The 22,793-nt window shown below is 41.8% G+C and overlaps 1 protein-coding gene across 1 annotated transcript in view; it reads right to left on the bottom strand.

The window, feature by feature from the left end:
- The window catches only part of LOC147684254 (putative cation-transporting ATPase 13A4), a 356,830-nt gene that overhangs the window by 192,128 nt on the left and 141,909 nt on the right, over nt 1–22,793 (bottom strand). The window contains exons 11-12 of the mRNA XM_086944652.1: nt 3,603–3,760; nt 1,404–1,592 (exon numbers count right to left, since the gene is read on the bottom strand). Coding sequence (XP_086800778.1) covers nt 1,404–1,592; nt 3,603–3,760 — 347 coding nt within the window. The remainder of the gene's footprint in view (nt 1–1,403; nt 1,593–3,602; nt 3,761–22,793) is intronic.

The following is a 22,793-nucleotide window of genomic DNA, read 5'->3' as shown; positions in this document are numbered from 1 at the left end:
CACGAAATCCCGACTGGTGGGATGGTAATAGGTCATGAGTGGTGATGAAATCAGTGAGGCAACGATGTACATGTTTCTCCAATATTTTTGCAAAGGTGGGCAGCAAGGATATTGGGCGGAAGTTAGCTGGCAAATTGGGGTCTGCGCCAGCTTTCTTCAGGAGCGGATGAATCATTGCATGCTTCCATTCACTGGGTACAAATTGTTCCAGTAACGAAGCATTGAGAAGATCAGTGATGGTAACCAAGACGTTGCTGTTAAGTTGCTTTAAGACTGAGCATGGCAATGGGTCTTTAGGTGAGCCAGATTTAATAGTTAATGAACAGAAACTGCTGGCAAGCCAGTCCAGGTTCATCAAATTCAGACATTTACACTGACTTTGGGAAGTGGATTCAAGACTAAAGGCATGTGTCTTGTGATGAGGCCAATATGTTACTTCCTTGCTCGGAGATGATTCCCATTTCTCTATGCATACTTAGAGGTAAGCTCCTAACCTTCTTTGTACAAATATTATGGAAAATTTCCCCAGATGCATTACCTAATCCTGGAAAAGGGTATAAGAAAGGACAGACATTGCTAACCTGGTGATAAGTGAAAGGTATATGCAGTCTTTACCCTGAAGGATGTCACCACACAGGTAAGTACCATGCACCCCCTTCCATGCATCCTAACCAGATCTACATAACTATACTACTTTTGGATGGTGTGTGCCTTTCACAGCCAACAACCTAATCTTGGTTGAGATTCTGAGTGGCAGATACAAGTGGATCATACTTGCAATTAGTGGTGGGTCATTCTGTTCAAGGAAAGAACATCTGGCGAAGCATACAACTCACCCATTTATACAATGAGACTCCATATTCCCTACCGATTTTTTAAGAGCATTAAATACCCTGATTTTCCGTGTGTATAGGTTTTAAATCACCGCCAACTTAGTCACTTCTCCATGCGCACAAAGACTTGGCTATTGGTTGCCTCAAGAAATAACGATACAGCGAACAAGCACTCATTGACTGCTAATGCACAGGATAAGCTCTTGGCCAACTCTCGAGCTCTCTGGATTTCCTGGCACAGAATATCCTGCCACGGGGGTCATAATGACTAAGAAAGCTGTTGCAAAGATGAGGCGGTTGACCTTTAGCTATTTTTAAGATGGAGCTGGTCACACTCTGGAGTCATAGGTTAGATTAGTCAAACTGAACATTCTTGTACGTGCCTGACTGTGTGAGCAGAGCTAAACATATGCCAAACTCTAGTAGTGAATGTTCATTATCCCAGTTCCTCTATAGAAATCTTTACCCCAATCCGACTATTACAGGCTACAGCTCCCCTATCAATATGTACTAAAGCTGATGTGATTGTAAACAGGTACATGAGAGATGGCCTCAAACTGCTGCATTTACCTTGTCAAAGCAGACAATGTTGGCTTGTCCCCATAAGTTGATCCGCTGAGGGCTGAAGCAGAAGATGCCCTTATTCTTCAGCCGTTTTTGGGCGTACATGTTACCCACCGCTAAAGCAGCCAGGAGAGCGGGTGGCACTGCTATGGTCATCACGATGATCATTACTATTATAGTTTCCTCCGCGGATTTCTAGTGGAGGAAAGACACCACATTGAAAGTAAGTACAAACATAGACATTTATAGTTAAAATGTTTGGTGTGCTTAACACTGCTAATTGCAATTTTATTTTATATCCCTAAGTTAAAATTGGTATGCTTTTAGAAGGCAATGAATACACAAACTATAATGGCTCTGTGTGTACTCCATCCACAGATCGTAGTTCAGGACTCCCCTGCAGACACTGTCAACCACACCAGACACAGCCCACGCAGTCATCATATATGCCTTCCTTTTCACTCAAGCAACCAGTGATGGCCCTTCCACAGTCTGTGTGCAATAACTGTGGTGCATTTGGACTGGATTCAAAGAACAGATTCTTTCAAGTGTAGACAAACATATGTCCTGATCAACAGTCACAGTCTTACTGTTGAGGAACAGTTTTTTTGGCTAATTTTACCCAAACCTCCAGTAACCATCCTCTAAGAGCTCCAGGGTCTCAATGAGATGACAACTAGATTTGCTTCCCTAGTAGACCACTGGTGTGGACTTCTGATGTGGTGCGAGACCCCTTAATAAGATATCACTGACTATAATGATTTTTTTAATGGTTTTGAGCTTCAACCTGTAGTGCCCAATTAAAGAAAAACAGCAGCTACAGACAGCTGAGGTAATAGTAGGTGCACACATGTGTGGGTTGAGTCAAGAAGACTATTGACTATCTGTGCATAGGAAGCTCTGTGACGAATGTGGCCAAAGTCTAAAATTTGATATTTCAATTGGGCACTTAAAGGAAATGCAACAGTCCTTTTGGATAAAGTGTAAAATATGTTTTTCACTTTGCACATATTATCTTTAAACTGCATACCTCTGTGACTTTAGTTTGTAACATGAAAGTAGGACCAGATTTGTTAAGAATGTAAGTGGTGCAACCACTTATGGGTTGTCTCCCCAGGACCACTGCCACTTTACATCTGCACATCCTTTTTCTAAAATTATTTGAAATACTATACAAGGATGTCAACAAGAATTCCATTTGTGCCATATAAACAAGAGATATGTTCCATGTGGGATCTGGAACTATGAGGACTGTTTCCAGTAGAAATGTAGAAAGATGTGTGCAAATCATATTATTAAAATTAGATGAGCCAGAATAGGATTGTGTTCAATCACTTTTAAGGTGTAATTGGCTTTCATGGGATGCACAGCCTAAATCTGGGTAATTAAGTTCTGCATTAAAAGCTGAACACTGGACAACTAGGTTGAACTGACATTTCTTACACCCAAGAAAAGGGTAGTCTGTAGTATTCTTTCTGCATTGAAAGCAGTCCTTACATTTTGCAGGGGGGCTGGCGGTCCTAGGCACACTTTTTATTGGACTAGTACATTTTAAATTATCACAGTGGTTTTGAGTGAAAAGCCACAAATTGATTAATTAATTACTTTGGAATTCTTTGCTGCTTTGTATCAGGGTTAAAAACAATCAGGAAGGGTGTGTACACATAAAGTGCATCAGACATTACATTGTACAAGTAGAAGCTTTTGTCCTGGGCCTTGTCAAGCTAACATGCTTGAAACAGTCCTTCCATGGTGGCCTCCCTCCCACAAATGGAAACTACTATAGCCGGGTCAGAGAGGTTGCCATGCACACTATTTCCTTCATTGAAGATGAGTCTCTGGCCTTATACCTATCCAGTGACCATGTGTCCTTCCACTGCTGCTGGTGTTTGGACTGCATCAATGGTGATCCCTGGAGATTTACAGGTTTGTGGGAAAACCACCAAGAAGTGAAATTCAGCACACCAGGCAGTAGGAGAACCACCTGGAGCCAAAGGCATACCCTTCCTTCTCCTAAGCCTCAATGTTCCACTGCCTTCCAAGCCCTAAGTCCTACCTCAGGCTGCTCCAGTGGTCCAATGCTCCCTGTCCCCCCTAGCCAAAACCCAATGCCTCCCACACCCCAATACCCATACCCTTTGAAACTGGATTCACCAATTCATTAAAAGTTTCTCAAAACAGTGAATTAAAGAAAATGTTACTTACACGTGCCCTGATGTATATCACAATTGTGTAAATCACTACCATGAGGCCGAATACAATAAGACACATGATAAACCGGACTGCGTCTCGGTGCAGTTTGAAGTTGACAGGCCTGGAATATAGAATGGACCTCACCAGATCACCTTTTGCTGTGTTGAACCCTAGTAGAGATAGAAAAACAATGATATTATGAAAGGCAAAGGTCTAAGGAAGTGTATATAACAATGCCAGAGTGAACAGCAGTTAACAGTATGTATAGAGGATCGGTAGAGCTACACACTGTGGCTGACACCAACATTTTACCAGAGGATGATTGAAGAGGATTAATCTTTGATTAGTCAAGCAACAAGCAAGCAGGCTACCAATGCAAGGATAATGCAGGACAATGATGGCAGAAAAAGAAAGTGGCAATAAAAAGGGGGCATTAAGCTGAAACTGGAGGCTCTTACTTGGCTTTGGAGTTTGGCCCAATATGTCACAGGATATTTAGTAGATTAATTGTCTACTTTTTCAAGCATTTACATGGTTGATTGTTGGTGTTATTGCAGTGCTCCCTACTTAGACCCATGCTTAGGGACTGGATAATGTAGGTATTATTGTCCTTGCATTTAGTCATGATTGTGTTAGTATTCAATATTTCTTATATATGTTCAACTCAATTACAATTGCAGTCTATTGGAAACATAAAACAAAAATATATGCAATTGTTTCACAAAAGAATCAATAAAATATGTAATTACAAATAACATTAATCCTCTAATATTTTCCTTTCACCACATGATGTCTGCCTACTTTGTGTGTGGACTACACAACGGATATCAAAATAACATCTTGTGTATATCAAAATATTAATATCATGATATGACTGCAAGTTTTCTTTTTAACTTCCAAATGTTTGCTCTTGTGCCATATCCTGTAGATATTGGGGTGGCTGTTACTAATTTACATCAGATGAGAGTGTCCTTTCTAATTATCCTTAGATGCATGACAAAGTACTGTTTCGTCAATAATATATATTGCATTTCAAATAAACACAGCCTGATAAACGTTTTCTCTACTAAAGAAAGTGAAACCGTTTCTTCCAGACAGCAACTTCAGAACTGCTGTTAAGGCACTTATACTCTTGCGTCTTGTTAGTGTTAATATCCTGCTCAAGGCCTCCCAGACTTCCCGCTAGCATCCATAAAGGAAGCCTATATACTGCAATGTGTCTGGTCCATGACCTGATGAAATATGGTCAGATCACCCCCATATGGAGGTAACTCCATTAACCCCACTCACTGGCCTGCATCATTTACAAAGCCATTACAACCTGCAGACATGCTCACCATCTCTCTTGGTTGATTGCAAACATACAGAGAAGACGCCATCAGACTGCAGACTAAGAAGTGTAAAAAAGAAACAACAAGGCAGCAGGTCTTTTCTATCTCTGTATCCAGGATATGGAACATCATCCCAGTATCCATCAACGCCCACACCTTAAATGAAATACACACGCAGGAATATTCTTTGAAACAATAGTTTATTCCACTGAATGACGTGGGAGCTCCTGTAGTTCCAGCAAGATGTCTGACAAAAAAGTAAGCACAGGTAATTGTACCTATGGTCAGCAATGGAAGTTTATTCAACATTTAAGTTCTCAAATGTAGTAAAAAGATGGACATTCATTTTCCGTGTAAATGTTTCTTCCTGACACTTTGATAATATTCTGTTAAACTCTGCACTCTTCCCACTGCAACTGCGAACTTGAAAGTTATGTGCAAATGTCAGAAAGAGAACAGCATGTCTTACGCCCTTGTCTTCCCATGCCATCTGAAGCTGAGCTCTGCAAAATACCCTTATTTGTTAGTTACTGAAGCTCATGCATGCATTAGTGCTATGGCAGTGCATTCATCTCACTCGAACAAGATGATAGTTGGTTCAGTTTTATCGTTTGTGGTCCAAGCACCTAAACATCCATGAGAACCTTTACATTTCTACTCCATTTTAGAAGATAGTGTAAGATATATATGTTAAAAGAAAACTGCATCATAAATGCTTTAATAGTCCACAACACAGCTACATCTCCTACCACTTATTGCTGTTAAACTTTTTCTCTATACAGCTCTCTGTAGCCTTTTGGCTAGGTTTGCCGTTATAAAGTGAGATTCTGAGGGTAATCAACTGGCAACTCACCTCACACCTGGAACATAACAACCTCCTAGACCCCTCTAAATCCAGATTCCGAGCCAACCAGAATACTGAGACAGCCCTAATCACAGCCAGCGATGACATCAGGGCCTGCTGCACCATTACAAAATGGCAGGCCCCATCCTCTTGGACCTGTCAGCTGCCTTCAACACCGTCTCCCATCACATCTTTATCAACAGACTCCCCCACCTGGAAATCTAGGGAGATGCTCTCAATTGGATTGCCTCATACCATACAGGAAGCACCCAGAAAATCTGTCTCCCATTGTTCGCCTTGTAACCTAAGAAGATCATCTGCAGCATCCCCCAAGGATCATCCCTCAGCTCCACCCTCTTCAACACGTATATCCCACCCTGGCCAATACCAACAGATTGCAGATACTCAACATCATCTCCTACACCAACCACACCCAGTTCATCCTCTCACTGTCAGAAGACGCCTCCACCACCATAGCCAACTTCCACGGATGTAAGAAGAGCATCGCTGACTCGATGAAAGACAACTGTGTCAAGGTCTACTCGGACAAAATGGAAGTTCTCATCTTTGGGAACAACACCTCGCCATAGACTGACGCATCTTGGCCTACTGACCTCGGCTCAACCCCCACCTTGACAGACCACGCCACAACCTCAGCATCATCTTGGACAGCAAGTTATCTCTGAAGAAACAGGCAAAAAAAGTCTCATCCACCTGCATCCACACCCCATGCATGATCTGAAAGATCTTCAGGTGACTCCCAGTCAACACCAGAAGGACCATCACACAGGCTCTCATCACCAGCAGGATGGTTTACAGGAACACACTCTACGTTGGAATTGCTGCATGCCTCCTGAAGAGACAAAAGACAATAGAAACATCATTGGTAAGTTTTCCTCGACTTTCCCAGATAAGCCCACATCGCCCCTCACCTCAAGAAGATACACTGGCTCCTAATATAGAAAAGATACAAGTTGAAGATACTGAGCACGCATACAAAGCCCTGCACAATGAAAGTCCAGCATATACCAACAAATGAATTACCTCCAACCAACTGACCTGACACCTACGATCCATCTCCCTCTTCCTCGCAGATACGCCTGGATCCTCAAAGCAACAGCAGAGGATGCTCCTTCTTGCACCTGGTGGCCAAAGCTTGGAACGACCTTCCACTGCACCTCAGGATTGCCTCTTTGCTTTGGAAATTCAGCAAAGGACTCAAGACCTGGCTTTTTTAATGTACAGGACACCACGAAGCAACTAGCAACTCCAGGGCCTTGAGACACTCACAGGGGATTTGCAGTGGTTTAAAAATCTGATTGATTGATTGTTTGAGAACTATCATATACATATGTAAATATTCACCGAAAAAATAAAGGTTACAGGGACATTATAGTTAGGACATAGAATAAAAAACCTGTGAATCAGTGAATTTCTAAGGTTTTTTACATTTTATTTCTAACTAAAACGTCTTTAGAACCTTTCTTTTTCAATGAATTTCCAAGGTTCTTTAAATGGCAATTCCTGCCTTTAATTTCCGGTAACCTTTGTTTTTTTTCAGTGAATTTCTAAGGTTTTTTAAATTCTATTTCTTAATTGTAAAGTCAATTTTTTTTTAATGAGCTTCTAAGATTTCGTATTTTCTTTCTATAATTCAATATTGTACTATATATTACCTACTGGCGGTTGCCAGTAGGTAGTTATATTTAGGACCTATTTTCCATAGGAAATTCGCAACATTCTATTTGGAATAACTATGGCGCCAGTTGACGAATCTTCGCAAAATTTTCAAAACTTATGGTCAACTCTGGTCTGCTCCTATCCTGAAAGTTTCAGGGTGATTCATCAAGCGGCAGCTGAGAAAAAAGGTGGGTCCCAAAATGCATTTTCCCCATGCAATTTCCCATAGGACATTTAGCCACAGCTACAGCCCGAACTGCTGAACGAAATTACACCAAATTTTGCAAAGAGGTAGTCCTCGGTTTAGACTTGTGCCTTTTGCTTACATGGTGTCAATCTATTCAGTAGTTCCTGAGAAAATTACAGTTAAAAGCATTTATATATCTATGCCTGCGGTGGATCGGCGCACTCTGAGCGCACCGTGAGTGCACCATAAGCGCACCCTTCCAATCACGCGCTGAATGATAATTGGCTGTCAAGTGGTTATCAACATTCGAAACCAGGAACTGTTGGCACCCATTTTGTGCCTCAGTAAAAGCGAGGGTGAAAAAGTCAGTGGAATAAGTGTGCAAAACGTAGAAAGGGGGCAGGGTAGAAATACTTTTACCCTAGACCTGCTTAGGGGGTCCCAGAAGGACCCCCAGGGCCCAAAAAATTGTATTTGAATTTTTTTGAAAAAAGACCTAGCAGGTGAGTGTAGGGTGCGTGGACTCTGCCGTAAAAAAAATAAATTAAATAAAACAGAGCTTTTTTTATAATTAGCCCCCAGGGGGTTAAATACCATGGGCAAAATTATTAAATGTTATGGGGGCCCCCGGGGATTTTCACCCCCGGGGCTACAAAAAAAATGGTGGGGGGAGGGGTCCAAGGTCCACAAAGCCCCGGGGACCACCACCTGATGGGGCTTTATGTATTATGGGTGGGGGACTGCATGGCCCCCCTCCTGGAGCACTCGAGGGCCCGTCACCCCCAGGGGCTACAAAAAAAATGGTTGTGGGGGGCTGCAAGGTCTCCACTCCCCGGGGCTTTATGTATTGTGGAAGGGCTGGCTCCCACAGTGACCCGGGGTGCCAATCCCGCCCTCCCATAGCAAAAAACCTGGCCTTTTTTTCAAATTACCCCCCGGGGGGACCAAATCGCGGCGGCATAGTGAGAAAGAATTACCCTCCACACTGCCCCCTGGCGCATACTGGAGGATCCTGGTGGGCTAGTTGGCCACCAGGGACCCCCAGTATGCAAGGGGATGCAAATGCACCAGGGGGCTGTGTTGCAGAGAGGTGTAAAAAGGGGCATAGCCTCATTACACCTCTCTGCAATGCAGCCCCCTGGTGCATAGTGGAGGTTCCAGGTGGGCTAGTTGGCCCCCAGGGACCTCCAGTATGCAAGGGGAATTAGTTCCCCCTCTGCAAAAGCGCCTGGGTGCTGCGTTGCAGAGAGGTGTAAAAAAGGGTGTGGCCTCATTACACCTCTCTGCAATGCAGCCCCCTGGTGCATACTGGAGGTTCCAGGTGGGCTAGTTGTCCCCCAGGGACCCCTAGTATGCAAGGGGAATTAGTTTCCCTTCTGCAAACGCGCCAGGGGGCTGCGTTGCAGGGAGGTGAAAAAAGGGGCATAGCCTCATTACACCTCTCTGCAATGCAGCCCCCTGGCGCATACTGGAGGTTCCAGGTGGGCTAGTTGGCCCACAGGGATCCCCAGTATGCAAGGGGAATTAGCTCCCCCTCTGCAAACGCGCCAGGGGGCTGCGTTGCAGAGAGGTGTAAAAAGGGGCATAGCTTCATTACACCTCTCTGCAATGCAGCCCCCTGGCGCATACTGGACGTTTCAGGTGGGCTAGTTGGCCCCCAGAGACCCCTAGTATGCAAGAGGAATTAGTTCCCCCTCTGCAAACGAGCCCGGGGGCTGTGCTGCAGAGAGGTGAAAAAAGGGGCATAGCCTCATTACACCTCTCTGCAATGCAGCCCCCGTGGCGCAAACTGGAGGTTTCAGGTGGGCTAGTTTGCCCCCAGAGAACCCTAGTATGCAAGAGGAATTAGTTCCCCCTCTGCAAACGAGCCCGGGGCTGTGCTGTAGAGAGGTGTAAAAAAGGCCTGATTTAATTAGGAATTCGCATTTAAAAAAACCTTAGAAATTCACTGAAAAAACTGTAGATTTTAGTGGTGTTATAGTTAGCTGGACATTTCACACATACAAAACCATTGAAATTCCTCCGATATAACTATATCTCGCACGCCCGCAATCCACTGCTGATGTTGTCACATATTACATCATTCATGACATGGTCAGTGACATCACTGATGACATCTCAAATGACATCACTGATGACATCATCCAGTGAATGTGGTTTGCTTTGTTGTTTAAATATGTATTATATATATAGCAATTTGCATTGAAGAATGAGTGGATATATACATATAAATATCTGGATGGAGGATTTAGTAGCAGTGTGATTGACTGTTTAGTTGACTAATATAAAGTGTCTCTCTAAATATATTGGATAGTGACTAAACTGTGTGAACATCTGTATCACTTTGTCAGTTGTTGTAAAAACTACTTCTCCAGTTGGTTACTAGCTATTTGAAAGTCTATATTAGTTATTGATTAGTTAACTGAGTGTTTGTATGGGAGAGTGAATGTGTGTGTGGTTCGGTGGGAGGTGTGTGACGGCCCAAAGATGTGTGAATAGTTGATTTAGTAGGTATATGACGTTAATACTACATGTTATAACAGTTGTTTGGGTGAGTGAACATCTTTATGGGTGTGGTGATGAGAAAATATCTCGCTGAATGGTACATGTCCAACAAAGTAGAAAAATAAAAGGCAATCTATGTGTCAGTTGTTGTTTATAAATAAGTATACGTAAGACTCAGTGATTGTATACGTGACTGTATAGATAATGTATACTTGTAATAGTGATTTTATAACACACTAAGTATAATTTACTATCTATATGAATAGATAAAGTGGTGTTTGTATAAGTGTATAGCTAAGTAAATGTAAGTATGATGCATTGTTTGCATAAGTGAATAGGATGACTTTATAAGTGCTGGTGTGTAATGTCGCTATAGGTGTATAAGTATATTTGATAGTGTTCTATTGATCATTGACTGCATGTATGAGTGAATCTGTAGGTAAGTGATTAGATGTGTGTACAGATCTAGGAATCACTAAGTGGATTTTTAGAAACTTGTCAATGGATTTAAATATGGTACTCTGTATTTTACAGTGAGTGACAAAAGGTTATACTAGTGTATGATGAGGTGTATCGTCACATGGATGATGTCATCAGTGATGTCATTTGAGATGTCATCAGTGATGTCACTGACCATGTCTTGAATGATGTAATATGTGACATCATCAGCAGTGGATTGCGGGCGAACGAGATATAGTTAGTACAACTAACTATATTGGAGGAACTTCAATGGTTTTGTATGAGTGAAATGTCCAGCTAACTATAACACCCCTAAAATCTACCGTTTTTTCAATGAATTTCTAAGGTTTTTTAAATGCTAATTCCTAACTATATCAGGCTTGAAACGTATGTTTTTTTCAGTGAATTTCAAAGGTTTTTTTAAATGCTAATTCCTAACTATATCAGGCCTGAAACCTAGGGTTTTTTCAGTGAATATATATCTGTGTATATATATATATATATATATATATATATATATATATATTCAAAGAACTCCACTCCTGAGGCGGAAGCCGGGAGTTAGCACGCTCACATTTTTAAAATTGTACTCTGTGTATTTGCTGTAACTGCTTTTAGAAGAACTGCTAATTTCCACTTAAACCCTGCGCACTCGTGGCAGACCGTTCAGCCGATCCAGGGCTGACACGGCATCCTGTTACTAGGGCAACGCCGCCTCACAGCAGCGGACACGCCCAATCACGTGACCAATCACGTGACCACGCCCACTAGCTCTATTTGAGCGCGCGCTGATCGAGTTCGCGCGTTCAAAGAACTCCACTCCTGAGGCGGAAGCCGGGAGTTAGCACGCTCACATTTTTAAAATTGTACTCTGTGTATTTGCTGTAACTGCTTTTAGAAGAACTGCTAATTTCCACTTAAACCCTGCGCACTCGTGGCAGACCGTTCAGCCGATCCAGGGCTGATACGGCATCCTGTTACTAGGGCAACGCCGCCTCACAGCAGCGGACACGCCCAATCACGTGACCAATCACGTGACCACGCCCACTAGCTCTATTTGAGCCAGCGCTGATCGAGTTCGCGCGTTCAAAGAACTCCACTCCTGAGGCGGAAGCCGGGAGTTAGCACGATCACATTTTTAAAATTGTACTCTGTGTATTTGCTGTAACTGCTTTTAGAAGAACTGCAAATTTCCACTTAAACCCTGCGCACTTGTGGCAGACCGTTCAGCCGATCCAGGGCTGACACGGCATCCTGTTATTAGGGCAACGCCGCCTCACAGCAGCGGACACGCCCAATCACGTGACCAATCACGTAACCATGTGACCAAGCCCACTTTCTATGCTAGCCCCGTAGACATAAAAAATGTGCTGTAACTGGAAGCGCAGCGGACGAGCGCAGCGGGCGCGACGAATGCGCGCCGAAGGCGCGCATAAGGCAAGCTTGTCTGCGCTCGTCCGCGCCGAGGACGGGCCAACGGCCACCCCCCCTGCAATTCCTGACCCACGGCCACCTTCACCTACGGTGAGATTAACCTATTCCGCCGACGAACTACGACAACTGAGACACCTAGCGGATCAACCGCATATACTCCCTCAGTTAAGACACTCCAACCATATCTTAGGCCCACTGTTATGTCCAACTTGCATCAAATGTTCCGGCAAACCTTCAATAAATAATATATCTTCCATACAAGCAGCACTAATAAACGCCAGATCCCTCCCTAAACACAAAACAGAAATAGCTGACCTGATCGATGCGTACAAATTAGACCTACTGTTTATCACAGAGACATGGGGCGATGAGGCCTCAGGACCCGACTTTGCAGAAGCCACTCCCATCAATTACAATGTTTGCAGACTTGACAGACCAATAAAAAGAGGTGGCGGCATTGCCATCATTTATAAAAGCCACTTCAAACTCGCAACCAAACCACATGTATGTTCAGAATATGAGTCCCTCATATTCACTTTAGGCTTAACAGCAAAATCATCCTTCAAGGGAATGCTGATTTACCGCCCTCCAGGCTCAAGAGCTAAGTTTTTAGCTAACATAGGTAATCTAATGAAAGCAGTCGCTGATGCCCCTCAGTTTACGTTACTAGGTGACTTTAATTTTCACCTTGAGATTTCAAATAACCATGATACCATACAACTTATCTCAGACCTTGAAGCTGTAGGCCTAACACAGCTCATTAATTCCCCGACTCATCAGGCCGGTCACACATTAGACGGAATATTTACAAACAGTCCTTTTGTAGATATCACCCAGATAATCCCTTTGATCTGGATAGACCATTCCGCTATTTGCTTCACAGTGTAAACAACTGTCACTAAATCGAACCCTGTTGCACCAGCTCGCTCAACATACAGAGACTGGAAAAATATCGATATATCTCAATTAGCAGAGATGATACAGGATTCATTCATCCCCACTGAGCATGACCCTACCAAAGCATCTTTAAACTACCTGACTAACCTGGACAAGGCCTGTAACAAACTAGCCCCTCCTAAATTATCACACAGAAATAGAACAACTCCTCCAGCCCCATGGTTCACGGAGGCCCTACGCATGCAGAAACAATACTGCAGGAACCTTGAAAGACAATGGCGTCGCAATTACAGCCCGGCAGACAAATCCAACTACAAAAATGCCCTCGCTATATACAAAAGAGCGATAACTACCGAGAAAAGTCATTACTTCATCACTCAGATTAATCAGGCAAAAAATTCGTCAGGAGAACTATTCAGGGTAGTTACCACCTTATCCAACCCCCCGACGCCGCCCTTAGAGGCTTCTCAATCATTGACCGATGCCTTGGCCAGCTACTTCGAGGAAAAAGTTAGTTCCATTTTCCAGACTTTTTCGCGATCTACCCCCCCTCAATCTGCGATTCCTCCCCCTACTAGCACTTCACCAACTTTATTATCTTTCAACCCCGTAGATAAAGATCACATTCAACGACTAGTAGCCAGTACCAAATCCGGCTCCCCCCTGGACCCTTGCCCCCCGTCTATTCTTAACCGCATACCGGAAGCATTCTCCCCTTCATTATCCACAATATGCAATGCTATGTTCACAACGGGAACATATCCTTCAGTCTGGAAAAAAGCGATCATAAAGCCATTGCTGAAAAAACCCACGCTAGACCCTCTTCTTCCAGCAAGCTATAGACCTATCGCTTGTCTCCCATTTCCAGCCAAGATTTTTGAAAAGTCCATGAACTTGCAACTGTCAAAATACATCAATGACAACAACTTGCTAGACGACACTCAGTTCGGCTTTAGGCAGGGACACGGGACAGAGACGGCACTACTGAAAGCTGCGGACGAAATCAGAACAACCATGGACAAGGGAGGATCAGCTGTCTTGATACTCCTAGATCTCTCCGCCGCATTTGACACGGTCGATCATATCACCTTGATCGACCGTGTCGCAGCCCTCGGAATAGGAGGAACAGCTAAAGACCTGATTGCTTCATTCCTCGCCAATCGGCCACAGACTGTCAAAATGGGTAATTTCATCTCCCAGACCTTCTCTCTTCCCTGTGGCGTTCCACAAGGCTCCTCGCTAAGTCCGACGCTTTTTAATATCTATGTATCGGACTTGGCGAGGGTGATAAAATCCTACGGTATTGCACTGACTACATACGCCGATGACACGCAACTAGTGCTATCGGTGTACAATAACGGAGCCAGCGTAGCAGCCAACTTCCAGGAGGGTATGAAGGCAATAAGCTCCTGGATGTCATCAAACTGTCTCAAGCTCAACTCTGATAAAACGGAGGTGATGACATTCGGGAGCTTGAAACCAGCATGGTCCCCACAATGGTGGCCACCGGAGCTGGGATCCCCCCCCGAACCGGTGACTAAGGTCCGCAACCTGGGAGTCACCTTCGACAACAAGCTGACTTTCCACCACCATGCCAATGCCGTCGTATCATCTGCATTCTATACACTCAAAAAAAATAAAAAAACTTATGCCATATCTACCACAGTCAGCGGGCAAAACACTTATCAGTACTCTAGTGTTTTCAAAAACGGACTATTGCAACTCTCTGCTTCTTAATGCGCAAGAAGGAGTCCTCAATAAATTCCAGACCGTTCAAAACGCGGCTGCAAGAATTTTACTTTCTATCCCCAAATTCACATCAGTATCCCACCGCATCAAAGAGCTCCACTGGCTCCCAATCAGGAGCCGAATAAAATTCAAGGCTCTCTGTATAGCCTATAAGACCCTGAATTACCCAGGGCCTAAGTTCCTAAAAATAGCTCTTCATCCTCTGGAGCATCGCAGAACTCTCCGATCCTCTACAACCTGTATGCTGTCTGTCCCTCGGACAAAAAAAGCCACTTGGGGAGACAGGTGCTTCACCACAGCCACTGCTAAATTATGGAACACCCTCCCATTGCATATCAAAACTGCCCCCACCCTCATTAAATTCCGAAAGAGCCTCAAGACCTGGCTATTTTCCTCTGTTTAACTACCGTCAAAGAGTAAGGAGTTCTCTGATCACCAGCGCCGAGACACCTGTATAGGTATTTGCGCGCTTTAAAAATAGCAAAAATATATATATATATATATATATATATATATATATATATATATATATATATATATATATATATATATATATATATTACAATCCAGCCGGTAGCCGCACCAACATTCCAAGCGCAGAATCCAGCGCGTGGACACAGAAATACACCAAAGCCAGTCTTTAGATGTTCGCTGATTTTATTAAATCATAAAGTGCAGGGTGAAAAATGCCGAACAGACGCGTTTCGGACAAAGCGTCCTTGCTCACTGTTGGCTGGAATGTGGACCACAGTTCATATATATAGCATACATTTAACGTAAACGCGCCCAAATTTGAAAACATGTATGTGGAAATAGAAATAGGGCTCACACATTGCCTAAGCCTATTTTGAAGCGAAAATTGGCGCCATTTTAGAATGGTACAAGTGAAACGCTGTCAATGCACAAAATATCATTGCATATAATTATTTTACAGCTATCCACTGATTGTACATGCTCGGATAATTGTAAAATTGTACATATTGGATCCAATCGCGCAAATTACGATACAAATATCAAAAAACAATGACCGTACTAATACATGTAAGTCAATTCCTCACAAAGATGTGTGTCAGGGATTATGAATGAATCTCCCCTTACAATATTTGGGTTGAATTAACCATGGGGGATTTGTACATAATAAATTTGAACAATACTACATATTAAATTGTATGTCAAAATTGATTTTTAGATCCAAGAGATAGGTGACAATGTATAATAAAGTGCCTAGTGCAATATGTAAACATTCATATGTGCAAAATTCAGCATTATAAAGTGCAAAAGTGCTTCTTTATCTCGCTGTGCAAATACGCATAAATGTCCACCTATAATAATAACTTGTCTCAACATTATAATATGATCATATAACGTTCGTAGTGCCCAACTGAGCTATTTATTCACATTTTCGGAAAATAATTTCTCTGTGATGCACACCATATTTAATGCATAAAAAGTAGTGCGAGTTCAATGACATCTTAATGGTTTATCGGAGCTCATACTGAATGAAGTATCTTTAAATGCTAATGCTATTACAATGGTGGTCAGTATTTAATTGACTAAAATCAAACAATAAGTTCGTGAGGAGAAAAACATGACAACTGAAAAATAATGCACAAGGTCAATCATACAAGAGAATGAATGAATTGAACCCAATATCATAGCAAAGAAAAATAAAATAGATAAAATGATCAAAAATCTGCTCTAAATAGGACATGAGGTATATTGAAACGAGGGCAAGCAATACAAATTTTTGGGAATGGTGTTAATTGTCTTATCCTGTCACTGGACATACGGTCATAAAATTCTCACAAAAAATTGCTTAGATCTTCCCCCATATTAAGACCCCCCGGTATTTTGCTACTGAGTTGCACAATATATCGTGATTCGATCTGCCTAAGTTTTGATTCATAATCTTCACCTTTTTTGGAGGTGGTCACAGCATCAATCACAAAATATTTCAATTGTGCCAGGTTCTTATTGTGAAATTGCTGAAAATGTCTTGCTACAGGGTAGCTTTGGTCAGCGTTCACAATGGCCCTTAGATGTTGTAATATACGTTGGTACACAGGTAGTTTGGTGCTTCCAACGTATCTCAAGTTGCAACTGCAAGTGAGCACATATACTGCCAGTTCTGTCCTACAAGTATAATGTGCTTTCAGAAAAACCGGTTTTATGCTAAAGGGGGTTGTGTATGACTTGGTATTAATTCCGAAATTGCAAGCCCTACAAGAGCTGCATCGGAAAAAAAACTTTTTGTGGGGATAACCAATTGTCACTCTTAGACAACTCTGGACTGTTGGTAACTAGTTCATTGTGCATCCCAAAAGCTCGCCTATAAGTGATAGTTGGAATGTTGGGCAGAATGTCTCTAAGTACAAGGTCGGTGAGGATGACAGGCCATTGAGTTTTAACCATGGAGGCAATCTGTCGAGCTTGACAACTAAAACCAGTGATAAGTCTGATGTTTTTGCTCTCCTGGCCTTCACTAGATTGTGAATTGGATACTCTAAGGGGGTCTAGTAGTTCAAGACGATTAAGACGGTTGGCCTTCTGCCTTGCAACATCGAGGGTATGAGAATTGTAACCCCTCGCTATCAGTCTAGCTTTTGCTTCTAGCTGATGGTGATCGCGAAGTTCAGTGGAACTACAGGCCCTGTGTATCCTCAAAAATTCACCATAAGGAATAGCTCGAATAGTGTGCTGTGGGTGGAAGCTTTGTGCATGCAATATTGAATTGCCTGCGGTGCTTTTTCTAAATAGACTAGTTGTCACAATATTGTCTCTTATCTGCACTTGCACATCTAAGAAGCTTGCTTCCTTAGCACTGATGTCAGCAGTGAAGGTTAGGTTTAAATTGTTCTTATTAATCCTCTCAACAAATTGTTGTGCCAGTTCACTCGAACCTTTCCAGATGATGAATACATCATCGATGTATCTCCAGTATATATACATATATCCAAAAGGTTTCCGCCACACCAACAGTCGAAAGGACGAAAATGCAGAACTAAAATGTTTGCAAAGTTGGTTCATTTCAGAAACTCCCGCACCTCCGCCATTACGCGTTTCAGCCTCCAATGAGACCTTGATCCCATGACACGAATCTGAGAATTTTTTCATTTTTAAAGTGCAAGTGCAAAGAAGAACACGTGATTAAACATCATTGAAATGGACAAAATATTCAATAATATTGTTGTGAACTTATCTCTGTGCTACATAGATATAGTTCTTAAATGGAGTATAATAAATATGTGCAAAAGAGCGGAATGTGCTATGAATAAATATTCATAATAGTATAAATATTTAAGACAAAAAGCACATAGTTACTGTTGGGTAAAATGCAATAAGATTATATCCCTTAAAAAGTGTGTTTCTTTCTCTATTTTTTCCCCTTTCACTCAGATCGAGCTAGAACAAGTAAAACAGGATAAAATGACATGACACTGCATACATATATACACATTATATCTTAAAAGCATTAGTATCCTTCTAGAAACATGTCATGTTCCTCTAATCACGATAGCTCGTCTGCAATTCACTTATTTTGGTAAAATACCATGGTCTCCTATTTGTTCCATATCCAAATATGCACATAACTACGAATGCTGTACAGAAATAAATTTGCCAGTCCTACCCAAGTGGGCATATATCCATAGATAGCATACCTTTTATAAAGTGCTAGTGCTGCTAAAAACATAAACGTGCCAACACACCCTAATGAATCACAGCCATGATTTAGAATATAAAAAAGTATATAAAATTATAAAACAATTAAATCCTTGACATAGAATAGATGAAAATGAGAGGGGATACTGATGTTCAGCTAAAAAAGAGTACAAGAGTAAAAAGTGTACGAGGCAGATATCTGTGATGTTTTGCAGTCTAACTCTAAGATGTATTGTGTTTCTAACTTTCTTAGGGGGTAATCACGGTTGCCACCCCTTCTAAGAGGCAAGACAGTATCAATGGCAAAGCATTTTAAATACTGTAAGTCACTATATATATATATATGTATATATATATATATATATATATATATATATATATATATATATATATATATATATATATATATATATATATATATATATATATATATATATATATATATATATATATATATATAAAATAATCTACTGGCAGTTGCCAGTAGGCAGTTATAGTTAAGACCTAGGGTCCATAGGATCAGCATGTTTGGACTCGCCAATAACCTTGGCGTTGTTTGACCAATCTGCTTGAAACTTTCCCAAAAAAGTGTCAAGGTATGCTCTGTGTGTCATGGAAAGATTGGGAGTGATGTGTGAAAGAGGACCCGAGAAATAGGGGTGCGAATTAGAGTGTTAATTCCCATAGGAACCTTTCACCACACCTACAGCCTGAACCGCTGAACCGAATTACACCAAGTTACACAAATTGCATTTTTTTTTATTTGGTACAGACCCGTTTATTTGTTTTTGAGAAATGAATGAATGAAATCCGCCAACAGGAATGCTGTGATTCTCCGGATGCAACCTGAACAGAAAGTGGGCTAACATTTTCTGTGAAAGCACACATAAGTTGTCAGGGTGGAGGTACTCTGACCCATGTTTCAGAAATGGGAGTGTTAGTGATACCCGTTATGTGTCACACATTGATTTTTTAAAATCATGCACAAAATTCACGACAATGAAGCAACCGCCAGCGCGTCCCCCTGTGTACCTCCATGGGGACATCGCAACTTTCACGGCGACACCCAGAATATTGGTGATAATTTAAAACAAAAATATATCAGTGAATCATTAATACACAGTTGTAGAGATATTGAGATTCTGATAAATGTTTTTATAGAGTTATTTGGATAGTGATTTATCTAGTGTGATGGTTAGAATTAATTATGTAGTAATCATTTTTAATGTGGTGGTGTTTATTGAATTCCTGCTTTTGCTTTGTGTTTTCGCTGAGTATTTGCAGTAATATAGCGACTACCGACGTCATCACAATGATTTATGTAAGGCAAAGACAATTGTACTCTATGTCCTCAGACTTTGTTCAAATAAGTGACAACAATTCTTTGTCAATATCTGTGCTGATTACTGCCTTCGATCTACAGTGCGATCAGTAGAGTTTACAACTTGATACCAGTTTCGCATCAGCACTACAGACAACATTGAATTCAATCTGGATTTATTGAAGGCAGAGACAATTGTACTCAGTCCTCAGATTTTGTTAAAGGATGCGACAAAAAACATTCCTCAATATCTGTACTGACCACTGCCTTCGATCTACACTGCGGTCAGTAGAGATTACAACTTGATACCAGTTTCGCATCAGCACTACAGAAAACATTGAATTCAGTCTTGATTTATTTAAGGAAGAGATAATTGTACTCAGTCCTCTGACTTTTTTAAAGTATGTAACAAAAAGCATTCCTCAATGTTTTTGTCGACAACTACCTTCGATCTACACTGCGGACAGCAGTGTTCACAACTTGAATTCAACTTTGCATCTACACTACGGATAGTAGGGAATTAAGCCTTGATTTGTTTAATGCAGAAACAATTGTACTGTATGTGATCAGATTTTTGTTAAAATAAGTGACAAAAATCATTCGTCGATATCTGTACTGACTACCGCCTTTGATATATAATGCGGACAGCAGGGTTCACAACTTGAATTCAGTTTTGGATCTATACTATGGACAGCATGAAATTCAGCCTGGCTTTTTTTAAGGTAGAGATAATTGTACTTTATGTCCTCAGATTTTGTTAAAGGATACGACAAAAAGAATTTCTTGATGTCTGTGCAGAATACTGCCTTCGATCTACATTTTGAGGGCTCATGATTCAGGTAGAATGGCGATTGCACGTGACGCATTCCAGGAGACAGGAGACTTGCACCAGTGCGACCTGCCCGAACCACTAACTCACTGCACCACAAGTCATCTCCCCGTGGCCTTATTGAGGCATAATTCAATAGGCAAAAAACATTACTCCCAGTGCGGCCTACCCGGACCCCGCTTCATTGCAGGTTACGTACACGCTCAGTACCAAGGGTACTACTAACTCGGTGCACCATAATTCATTGCAAAGAAGAGTGAACAGTTTTATGTCACAGTCAGGCATACTATCACTTTTAAATGGAATTAATGCAGAATTCAATCGACAAAAGACATTACTCCAATTACTGTGCCCCCCAAACACGCATCATCGCAGGGTACATACACGCTAAGCGCCAAAGGTACTAGTAACTCAGTGCACCAAAAATCATCGCCACGTGGCCTTACTAAGGCAGAATTCACAAGACAAAAAACATTACTATCAGTACGGCCTGCCCGGGCCACGCATCAACGCAGGCTTCACAGAATCTTGGGGCATATTACCAACAACTAGCGATAATTTTTGTCTCTAACTTGTTTAGAGACAAAAATTATCGCCGCACATCGGCGATTTTTATCGCAGATAAACCTTGCTATTAACAAGGTTTATCGCAAATGCGATAAAAAACGGCCGAAATGCATGAATATCGCTGAAAAGTCAGCGATATTCATGCATTACCGAGCAAATGCTCTTAGCCATGTTATCCACCTCCCATTGGATAACATGGCTAAGAACTGCTCAGGGCAGGTGTTAGCTTTTGGAGATATTCCCGCTTAGCGCGAATATCTCCAAAAGTTGGTAATAGGAGATAGCGATGTTAGCGACTGTTTTCAGTCTCTAACATCTTGGCACGCCCACTTTGCATCTCATTAGTGATAAATATCACTGACATGCAAAGTGGGGCCCAAGATGGTCGCTATCTCCTACGAGCTGTCGCTAACTGGTGTTAGCGACAGCTTGGTAATAGGGAGATAATTTTATCTCCGCTTTCTTGGCTTTTAAAGCCAAAAAAGCGGAGATAAACCCCCTTGATAATATGCCCCCTTGTTGTTTCAGGTGCCACTAACTCAGTGCAAACCAAACTAAGTATAACACCAATCACACCTACACAATATCCCTTTAGTATGCTTCCTTCAAAAACGTATTTTATATCACTTATAGATTTAGTTGAATAATAAAATTCACGCTGCAAGTGCAAAGGCACACTTAATGACAGTCTACACTGTGGACAGCACAGGTCACAATTTGAACTATAATGTCCCTGAAACATACATATTTCGACAATGTATTCCATACATGTTATTTCAATTGTGATTACACATAATGCAGTCCAGCCTAAGATCTACACTCCGGACAGCAGGGTTTACAACTTGAATTCAGCTTTACATCTACACTACAGACAGTAGGGAATTCAGCCTTGATTTACTTAATGCAGAGACAATTATACTGTATGTATTCAGATTTTGTTAAAATAAGTGAAAAAAAGCATTCTTCTATAACTGTGCTAACTACTGCCTTCCATGTACACTGCGGACAGTAGGGTTCACAACTTTAACTCGGCTTTGGATCTATACTACAGACAGCATTGAATTCAGCCTCAATTTATTTAAGGCAGAGACAAAAAATACTCCTGAGGCACTGCTAGTATGTGCAAGCACCTTCAATCCCTGCATCCTGTGAACTTTACTCACAAAGAATGTTGAAGACTGCGCCAAAATGTACTTCCATCACTGGCAATACCAAGGGGCAGATTTACAAGCCCCTTGCGCCACTTTTGCGTCACTTTTCCAATGTTAAAAGTGACGCAATAGTGGCGCAAGGGGCTTGTAAATCTGCCCCCAAGTACCTCTAGGTCATCACCTTCAACATCGCCACCAAACATAGGTCCCCATTTTGAGAAAGTTAGAATGCACTGGGTGAAGTGCAATAGTTTAATTTGTTATGGGGAGCAATCAGTAGACCTAGTTTGCAGAGCAATTGATAACCATCGATTGTAGTTTTTTTTCCCCTCACATTTCATGCAGTCCAGTATGCAACAGTCAATGCTTTCAGTGTAGCCAGTTCAGACCACGCATCATTGCAGGGTGAGCACACGCTAAACACCAGATGTACCACTAACTCAGTGCACCATAAATAATCGCCACGTGGCCTTATTAAGGCAAAAATCAGTAGTCAAAAGAGATTCTTACCAGTGCGGTCTGCCTAAACAACGCATCATCGCAGGCTCCACACAAACGACCCTTACCTCAGTGGTGCACCACAACTCAT

This window comes from Lissotriton vulgaris, chromosome 11 (assembly GCF_964263255.1).
Source record: "Lissotriton vulgaris chromosome 11, aLisVul1.2, whole genome shotgun sequence".
NCBI lineage: Eukaryota > Metazoa > Chordata > Amphibia > Caudata > Salamandridae > Lissotriton > Lissotriton vulgaris.
The sequence above is the reverse complement of the archived record's forward strand: the minus strand, read 5'-3'. Positions and strand labels throughout refer to the sequence as shown.